Source organism: Seriola dumerili, unplaced genomic scaffold (genome assembly GCF_002260705.1).
Source record: "Seriola dumerili isolate Sdu_G_001 unplaced genomic scaffold, Sdu_1.0 BDQW01000409.1, whole genome shotgun sequence".
Lineage (NCBI taxonomy): Eukaryota > Metazoa > Chordata > Actinopteri > Carangiformes > Carangidae > Seriola > Seriola dumerili.
This window is the reverse complement of record NW_019174664.1, coordinates 658,359-668,534: the sequence shown is the minus strand read 5'-3', so window position 1 is coordinate 668,534 and position 10,176 is coordinate 658,359. Positions and strand designations below refer to the sequence as shown.

The window sequence follows — 10,176 nt, the reverse complement described above, 5'->3', positions numbered from 1 at the left end:
ATTTGATTTCAGACATTTGAGGACACAGAATGATCTGGAAACATTTTAATTAAATGACGGTTTTCTGAGAATTACCGTGTTTGAAAGAACTATTAAAATTTCTGAGGCAGTGATTCAGCAACCTGCCAAACTTAAGCTGACTTGTTGTGTGTTTTAGATGCGTTTAGTGGGGATATATGTGCAAATGTCAGAAACATTCAAAAATGAGAATTGCATACCCAGTTACCCACCTTCACCCATCCACAAAGAACACACACTCCAAAACACTAGCAGAGCAAACACACACTCACACATACGAACTAGCACACGCACGCACGCACGCACACACACACAAGCTGCAATCTGTCAAATATTTGCCCACGGTGCAGAAGTGTGGCAGTAGTATTTGCTTTGCCAAAGTTTCGGTTCTTCCAATGGCTTGTCGCTCTGAAACACGGTTCAAGCGAACCGCGTCACCTCCGTTGTGGCCTGTGTGTTTATTTATAAAGCGAGGGAGGGGGGATGGAGAGAGAGGCGCGGGGTGGGGGGGTGGGGGGGACTTCCTCGGTCTATCTGCGGTCATACGATCCTCTCAACGTGGATCCATAAATGATTAGTGGGCTCGATGGCCACACCATGCAAGACCTGTCCCTGATTGGTTCGGTGCACAGCAGCAATAAACACTGTTAGGGTATATATAATGCGGCAAGGTGTGAGAGTTCCAAGAAACTAGAAACCCCAAAGATAATAAAGAAGAGCTGCTGTTAACCATCAGTTTAACATTCGTATTCTGCTTTTTTTTATTTTTATTTATTTGTACTAATTTGAGGATGAGGACGCAGATCCAAAAAGTTCCTCAGATAGTTGAGCTGCTGAAGAAGAAGTCTGTAGGGCTGCAGCACTTCAAACCAACATCCTCAGTGTGCGTCCTGGAGGAGAAGGATGCTGTGGAGGCTGCGCCGTGCCCTCACGCTGCCTCCAGAGCGCACAGCCTGGACGCGATCCCGGGACCCACCAACTGGCCGCTGGTCGGCAGTCTGGTTGAACTCCTGCGGAAAGGAGGTCTGACAAGACAACACGAGGCACTGGTACAGTAGCCTATTATTATAGACTTCTTCTGTTTGTTTGTTTTTCCTTCTAGCGTAATACAACCTATTTTCCAGTCAATACCACAACAAAAAGAATAAACAAAATGTGTTTCATCTGATTTTTTTTTTTTTTTTTTTTTTTGACAAATTAATGACTAGGCCTACTTAAATTTTGTTTTAGGTTGATTACCACAAGAAATTCGGCAAGATTTTCCGGATGAAGCTGGGCTCTTTTGAGTCGGTGCACATTGGCGCACCTTGCTTGCTTGAGGCGCTCTATAGGAAGGAGGGAAGTTACCCTCAGAGACTGGAGATCAAACCCTGGAAAGCATACAGAGACCTGAGGGACGAGGCGTACGGGCTCCTCATCCTGTAAGTAGGCTGTCGATTCCCGTATTGATACCTGACATAACCATAATCACCAGGACGCAGTTTGAGGTGGAAGTAGGGACACAAATGTTTCATATTGAAGCCCATTGAAGAGGGTGTCCAAACTGTTGATTTGCAGGGAGGGGAAAGACTGGCAGAGAGTGAGGAGCGCTTTTCAGCAGAAACTCATGAAACCGACCGAGGTGGTGAAGCTTGATGGCAAAATAAACGAGGTAAGATTCTTATAATATTTTACATACATTTGATCTTGAGCTTATTGGTGATCGGCGGCTGACACTCTTTGTTTGTAAAAACAGGTGTTGGTGGATTTCGTTGGCAGAATTGGAAATATAAACGCCAATGGGAAGATTGAAGACTTGTACTTCGAGCTGAATAAATGGTCGTTTGAGAGTAAGTTCAGCTGATTTTGCTCGGTTACTCGTCAAAGCTACAACTACAGACGATTTTCTACAACCGATTAATTACTTTCTCAATGAAACATTTTGTCATCATGGTTATCACAACTTGTTTAAGTGTCATTTTAAATGTCTTATCTTGTGTGACCCAAAAATCCCAAATTATTTAATTTACCATCATGAACAGACAAACCTGGAACTATAGTGAATGTTTACTTAAAATATGACTCAAACGATTATCAAAACAGTTACCACTAATCATTTCAGCTTATCTATCCATTATTTAGTTGTATGCTATAATAACTGCTTTATTATAATATAATATTCTTAAGTGTATAGTTTACACTATATCTATTCTTTGTCCACTAGTATTTCTATACTAAATTGAAAATGAAATCACTGTCTTCAGATTCCGTTATTGTTAGATGCCTTTCTGAACCGCTCCATACATTTAACTCAGGTTCTGAATCACACTCTTTGCTCTCCTTTGTCGTACAGCCATCTGTCTCGTCCTCTACGACAAGAGATTCGGTCTGCTGCAAGAGAAAGTCAACGAGGAAGCCATGAACTTCATCACAGCTGTGAAAACAGTGAGTACACTTGTTGTTATTCCTCTCACAGTAGCAGCGTGTACTGTAGGAGAACCGAGACTGTAGTTCATCAGGTTCATCTCAAGCCGAGGTCAGCTGAACTGCAGCCGGTGATGCAGCAGTTCAGCGGGATTTACTGGGGCAAACCAATATCATCCACAGTCAAGAGATGATAAGTGAAGGCTCACAAAGGTCTCACGGGGCAGTGGGTGCAAGAGAAAAGCAGAAAGAAAAGATTGAATCAAAGATTTTCTGTGAGGGTGAGGTTGATTACATTTAACTGCTAATCCTTTTTCTCTCTTGTTCTGTATGCTTTGTGTGTGTCTCTCTCTCTCTAGATGATGAGCACATTTGGCATGATGATGGTCACACCAGTGGAGCTCCACAAGAGCCTCAACACAAAAACATGGCAGGACCACACCGCAGCATGGGACCGCATTTTCAGCACAGGTACAAACAGGGACACAAGTTTATACTACACCACTAAATGACACCAAGGAGTAAAGGGTAGAGAAATGACATGGCGTAAGAGTTTAAAGCAAAACATGTTTGATGTTTGATACTGATAACACGTGAACTCAAAAAAATGGTGTGTTACTCATATGGCATTTGGTGATGCCAGGCTGATCTGAGCTCACTTCCAGTCAGACCATAGATAGGAAAGCACAGAGGGCGGGCAGGAGTGAGATTTAAACCAGGTGCTTCAGTGTTTTGTGTACTTGGCACTCTGGGTAGACGTCAGCCAGAGTTGTAGTAGACCGCATGACCTAAGAGGGAGAAATCTGCCAAATATTTGTAGTAGCACGAGGTGGGGGTGAGACATCAAGGGATTAGAAGATGATGCTGGTTTTGCTGTTTACTCGGCTGAAGCTGCTCACAGCCTCTCACAAACATACACACATAAACACACACTTTCCCAACACTCAGTGGCAGAAAGTGCATGTGGAGACTGGGAGTGTGAGCGTGGGTGAGGTAGTTTTTTTTTATAATTTGTTTAGTTTATTTTTAGCTGCAGCATACTGTCAGACATTTAGTCAGTTTAGTTCGTTTGAGTGTGTCATGTGATTTATGTGATGCTCAGGCCTTATAAGCTTATGACTCACATAAACAGTCAGAGATCAAACGAGCGCAACTGGGACAGCAGTACCAAAATAGAGAGGCATCACCGGTGACTTACAGTCTCACACGATTCACATCATATGGATAACGTGTCATGTAAGGACAAACACTAGACCTACGCTTTTAAAAGCAGAAATTTAATTTCACACAATGTGAATATCTCAGGAACGCCTCGAGGGAATGTCTCTGAACTTGGCAGACGTTCACTTAGACTCAAAGATGAACTGATTACAATTTGGTGGACAAAGGTCAAAGGTTATAGGTCAGGGTGACAAAATATAATACCTAGAAAGAGGAGCAGTGATCATTACTTGAAAGTAGACAAGAGGAACGAAACTGATACACACAGAATACTGCATAGACGGTTGAGTAGCATAGAACTTAATATGAATGACTTTTGTAAAGATGTCCATAAAGATGATTTAGTAATTTTAGTAATGGAAGTAATATTTAGTCTACGTTATGTAAACAGAACTAATATGACCCAAATCACCATGTACCAAACATGTGACTTCGTTTAAAGGAAATCAGTATGTTTACATCTTTACTGCTTTGTGGTCCCTCAGCCAAAGTCTACATCGACAAGAAGTTGAAGAGGAACGCAGTCAGAGCTCCTGATGATTTGATCGGTGACATCTTACACCACAGCTGCCTTTCAAAAAAGGAACTGTACGCAGCCATCACAGAACTGCAGATCGGAGGAGTAGAAACAGTGAGTGATATTTTGTACCACAAAGTAATATGTTTCATTCACAGCCATAGTTCCACATTTATGGAAAATTGGCTTATTTACCTTTAATGCCTTTCTCTTATCTGTTCATTCAATATGATGCTATAGCCAGAAGCCAGTTAGCTTAGCATAAAACAGCTAGCCTGGCTCTGTCCAAATAATTAACTAATTATTTTTTAGTTGTTTAATCTGTACAAACAACGAAAAGTTAAAATGTGAGGTTTATTAGAAAGCTTTAACTTTGGACAGAGCTAAGCTAGCCGTTTCCCCTCCTTTGCAGTCTTTATGCTAAGCTAAGCTAACAGCTGCGGACTGTTATACTTAACGGAGTGGTATCAATCTTCTCATCTAACTTTTGGCAAGAAAGCAATACTTCCCCAAAATGTCAAACTCTTGTTTTAAAGTTATTTCTGCCTATTCCAACTTTAGATTTTATGCTCTCAAAGAAAAACGACATGATCGCATAGCTGAAGCGCACCACCTCTCAGCTCTGAACACGAGTTAACCTTTTAAATGTTTTACCTTTCGCCTATTTTCCTTCAAGTGGGGAAAGAAAAAAAACTGTTCAACCTCTAAAACAAACAGGTGTCGAAAGTTACAGTGTTTCAGAAGCGGAAAATTAATGTGGTGTGGATGTAACTGAGGAGCCTTTGAGGAACCCCAAACATTCCTCAGCTCCTTTTCAGGACCCCACTGAGGAATGTACTTAGAGTAGCTGCCTCACTAAGTGACATTTCCTCTCTGGATTCTTCTCTCTCTCTCTCTCTCTCTCTCTCTCTCTCTGTTTATGTTTCTCAGACCGCGAACAGTATGCTGTGGGCTATTTTCAACCTGTCACGTAACCCTGGCGCCCAGAGGAAGCTGCTGGAGGAGATTAGAGAGGTGGTGCCTCCTGACCAGGACCCCTGTGGAGAGCACATCAAGAGCATGCCCTACCTCAAGGCCTGCCTCAAGGAGTCTATGAGGTACAGTACAACAGAGTCATGATTGAAAAACAAAACAGCCACAGAGAGCTCCTGGCTACTACTACAGGGGGTGGGGGTTCACGTCGCAGGTAACACATGGGCTGTATGCAGCCTAAAAGGAATACCTGCAGACACTACTCAGGGCCACATAAAAGTTTGGGCCGACTTATTATTATTATTATTTAAATTACTCAATTAACAATACATAAGCATTTCCTTGGTATACAACCATTATTATGAAAAGTAGAATAATCAATTTTGCCTAAGGCCCATTTTTTTTATTTGCTAGATTGTTTTCATGTATATAAATACAGGAAATGAACAGCAAATATATACAGCGCATGATCAAGTTAAAGATGCTCATAGCTGTACATGACATGACACATAACATCTACTGACAAATTGAATTTATGTAAACAGTCAGCAGCTTCAAATCAGACTCAGTGGCTGCATCACGATTTCACCCAGTACCACGGAGATTAAGAGGGAAAACTGACACACATGACTGACTCAAAAACAAGCTTCATGAGATATGGTGGCATGACCAGCAACAACCAGTGGTCCCAGCTTAAAATGTACTTTGTGGTCACGTTTGGATCACTTCCTACCCCCTATACAGTCTGCTCTCTCTCTTCTTCTTGTGCAGTCACACGTTGTCTAACATGTTATTTAAGGTTAATGCCATAACCACATCATCCAGGGAATGTATTTGACCTCCGACTGGAGATTATATCTCACTTCATCTTGCGCTGTGAAAAACACTGGAATGTGTTTAGCTCTCACTAAACAGCTTAAACATGTGTGTCATGCCATAATATAGCTTCACTGAGGCCATATTCACATGTGCTTTTTTCATATTTTTACAGGTTATCGCCATCAGTTCCCTTCACCAGCAGGACCCTGGACAAAGACACTGTGTTGGGAGATTATGCCATTCCCAAAGGAGTAAGTGGCTTAGTTCTTGGTTACCACACAACTGACACAAGCAGATTACTTTCTTGTATTAAATTACATTTTACTGAATGAAGACTGTTGAAGACTGTTACTAATTTAATTTTTTTTCCTCCATTTACAGACTGTTTTAATGATAAACACCCATGCACTGGGCTCCAATGAGGAGTACTTCGACGATGGGAAGCAGTTCAAGCCTGAGCGCTGGCTGCGAGAGAATAGCACCATCAACCCCTTCGCCCACGTTCCCTTCGGCATCGGAAAGAGGATGTGCATCGGCCGGCGACTGGCAGAGCTGCAGCTGCAGCTGGCCATGTGCTGGGTAAGATAAGACGAGTTCAGTTCAGCTGTTTATAGACACAGTCAAATGGGACTCCGTTTTTTTTTTTTATCTCATGAGAATCTTGAAAACTGAATCAATATAATCAGTACACTTCTGCTTCTCTTGCAGTTGGTCAGAGACTATGAGATTGTGGCAACAGACAATGAGCCACTTGATGTGATCCACTCAGGACTGCTGGTTCCCAACAGAGAACTGCCGGTCGCCTTCATCAGGAGATGAGGTAAGAGGAAAGGTTGGATCTCCAGTAAGCAAACGGCTCAAAGCCAAGAAAAAATCTGACCAGTTTTGTGCTAAGCTACACTAACTGGCTGCTAGCTGTAGCTTCATATTTATCATACAGACATAAGACAAAATGTTGAACTATTCCCTTGAGTCTGATATTTCTTTCTTAGGTTTACTCTAAAGTTCAATCACTCACTGTAACTACAGACACTGTACATTCACACTAATTAATTATTTCTTCTTTCCCTGCCCTCTCAGGCTCCATATTCAACTCTTCTGGACATAGTGACAGAAAGATGATACCTCTGTTTCCATGGCCCTGATGGTCCAGTGACTCCCCGTATTGCTGCTGTGTAAATAGAAGAAAAAGACAAAACAATGATTATACATGTAATCGTACCATAAATACCTCAAACTTATTTAAAACTATTACTTATGACTGTTAATGACTGACCAAAATACCAGTTGTTATGTACAAATTGAATGTTGTACCAAGGCAGCTGTCCTCAAATCTTTATGTAATGTCCTCATCTCAGACATGTGTATGTAGATGTCAAACTGTTCACACTTTTCCTTGTTTAATAACTTATACACACACACACACGCACACACACACACATATATATATATATAGGTCACGCATATGTTTGTTTTTCATTGTGTATATAAAGTGCCATTATAATATTGTAATAATGTACATTGTTTTATGTAGAGACATATTTTATTCACTGAAATAAATACATTAACAAATGTATTAAAGACACACAGCCTGTGTTTATTTTTCAAACTGGGTGCATTGCTAAGTCTTGGTATTAACGTCTTTGGGTGATTTGAGCTTTCTGTGGAGTTTTTACAGCTCAAGAAATGGAGCTAAATAAATATTGAAAAGCTTAGTTTAGCACGTAAACAAGCTGCTTTATTTAGAATTTGGCTCAATACTGGATTCAGATTATTATAGGTTGATTCAAGCTTCAGGCTTAAGTCTTTCTTCTCAGACTGTTTAATTTGAGGGATTTTAAAGGCCTGAAAAATATCCAGTATTTGACAAGAAACAAGACTAACAGACTGCAGGCACAGTAGTGGCTCAGTGAGGCTCTACTTAGGCACAGCAATGCCTTGAGGTAAATGCTAACATGCTCACAATAACGGTGCTATCATACTGATGTAAAACAGGTATAATGACCATGTTCACTATCTCAGTTTAGTCCATTGGAAAACTAATATGTGCTAATTAGCACTAAACACAAGCTACAGTAGAGGCTGAGGGGAATGTCTTTTATTTTTCCAGGTCTTGACTGACTACTGACACATCTCACAACCCTTTGACTTGTTTATGGCGCAAGAGGAAAGTTTGGGGGGATCGCCAGAGTCCATATAGAGAGAGAACTATAGGGAACTATAAATATAATCCCTTTAATGATCTCCATTAAAAACTTGCCATCCTATCGAGACTATTTGTGTCTATAAATCTAATTTTCTTAATACAGGTTAAAAAAAATTCCAGTTCTCCAAAATAAGCAACAAAAGTCTATTCGAGAAGCGCATTGCAAGTCCTTTTCCTTTTTATTAAAATGCTGAGATGTAAGTGGTATCATGAAGTGTTGAGGTGCAGTCTGAGCAGGTGGGTCCTCAGCCTGTGGTGGTTTATTTACACAGGAAACAAGAATAAATATTGTCAATGCAGCCACTTTCACTTATTTTAAGAACAGAAGACGTTAAGGACTGGTTTTTGCAGCAATCTTCTGACTCCAGATAGGCTGGAAACCACAAGTGTTGGTGATGAATTACCTGCAACTTGCAGCATATTTTGATCTATCAGGTAGAAACACTGGAACTTTAGTTAAAGCAACCGCACTGAAAAGCAGAGACATTATGTTTCATTAATGCACATGGAAAATATGTTAATAGATTAGGCTGTTTTTGTTTCTATTCAAAGCAAGTAGCTGCACAAATGAGTGCATGAATTGCATAAGCCAAGTATATTTATAGACACAACAGCTAATGAGAACAAAGTTGAGTTTCCTGTCAACAGTGAAGCATCTGTACTTATATTGGAACTGAGGATCAGACTCATGACCCCGGGTCAACAAGATCACTGCTTGAAAAGCTGAGCTACACTGTAGAGCCACTGTGTAGTTTCTCACTGTGACATTCAATCAGTATGATGAAGGGGAAAAGATAAGAGAGAAAGGATATGGTATCTTCATAAGAGACAGCTACATATGACTCACAGTGTGCTGGTTACAAAGTGTAACTATGTAAATGTTTTGGTAATGAAATCTGCCGTCAACACACGCAACATATTCATATCTGATGAATGCAAATAAGAAATACAGAGATACTGTTCATGGACACAAGTAAAAAAAAAAAATAGAAAAAAAGTAACACAGTATTTAGTTATAAACCTTATCTAATCTTTCACCCTTGATTCATATTCAGTATGTGTTAATAATAATATATAAATAAAAAGTGACCAATTATATCAACCTAATCCTACAATCTTAAAATCCTGTTACACAATGTAATTTTCTACTGTTACTTGAGATTAATGGGATTGGTTTGGTTAAGAAAGTGATTTATGAAGTGAGGAGCTTGTACTTAGAGCCTAATATATTTGGAATGAAAACTATACCCAAAATAAACCCTAAAGAAGGAAGCAGGAATAGAAACAGAAAGGAAGACTGTGAAAGCAAGTAGTCAGTGAATTTCAGCATCCAAACAACTGCTCCTGTATAATTCCATTCATAAGGAAACTCCTTGAATCCTCAGAGTAAATGTAAGTAGATGTAATTATTTGTTCATCATTCAGGTATTATGGGAGGCTTTGCTCCTCATATAATCTGAACTCTATGTTTGTTTGTAGACACATTTTATGTTTTGCAGGTTTAGCTCACCTGTTATACTCTGATTTAAGTCTCAAGGTCTCTAGCTTAGCCTACAACCACAGAATGGTTCCCAACCGTTTTTGACTTGTGTCTCCTTATTAAAAAAAGCAATCTGCACCACGCTGGGGCCCTTTCTCACATTATTAGTTGTCACCAGAGATTGATGATTTTCCCCTCAAACTTCTCTCATGGTTTTGTTTAAATAACTCTTAGGAGGTAAAGAGGTAAAACTCTTTGATGTTTCACAAAAACTGTAAAGATTTGTGAATAGTCGAATAAAAAGATTTGTGCAGATTTGTGAAGCAGAAGTTTTTTCTTCCATGTGCCATTATTATTATAGCATGACCCATTACATTTACCTTGTGACTTAAATACCAAACAGTGTACTTTTCGTTGCTGATAATATGTCTATACTTTTACATATGTCTGTACTTTTACTTCAGTACAATTTAAATGCAGGACTTTTTCCTGTAATGAAATAAATTTAATCAGTGGTTCTTGTACTTTTATTTAAATAAA

At 39.8% G+C, this 10,176-nt stretch overlaps 1 protein-coding gene across 1 annotated transcript; it reads left to right on the top strand.

Annotated features, from left to right (window-relative positions):
- Window positions 1–698: 698 nt before the first annotated feature.
- LOC111233601 (1,25-dihydroxyvitamin D(3) 24-hydroxylase, mitochondrial) lies at window positions 699–7,535 on the top strand. Its single transcript, XM_022761456.1, has 12 exons — window positions 699–1,067; window positions 1,249–1,439; window positions 1,576–1,669; window positions 1,754–1,847; window positions 2,351–2,442; window positions 2,781–2,892; window positions 4,128–4,273; window positions 5,090–5,256; window positions 6,123–6,201; window positions 6,332–6,529; window positions 6,659–6,770; window positions 7,031–7,535. The coding sequence occupies exons 1-11, from the start codon at window positions 810–812 to the stop codon at window positions 6,767–6,769; spliced, it is 1,542 nt and encodes a 513-aa protein (XP_022617177.1). The 5' UTR covers window positions 699–809; the 3' UTR covers window position 6,770; window positions 7,031–7,535.
- The last annotated feature ends 2,641 nt before the right edge of the window (window positions 7,536–10,176 follow it).

Coding starts and splice junctions, on each gene's coding strand:
- LOC111233601 (XM_022761456.1), top strand. CDS start 810: ATGAGGACGCAGATCCAAAAAGTTCCTCAGATAGTTGAGCTGCTGAAG. Junction 1,670..1,753: donor TTGATGGCAAAATAAACGAG/GTAAGATTCTTA, acceptor TTGTAAAAACAG/GTGTTGGTGGATTTCGTTGG. Junction 2,893..4,127: donor GGACCGCATTTTCAGCACAG/GTACAAACAGGG, acceptor GTGGTCCCTCAG/CCAAAGTCTACATCGACAAG.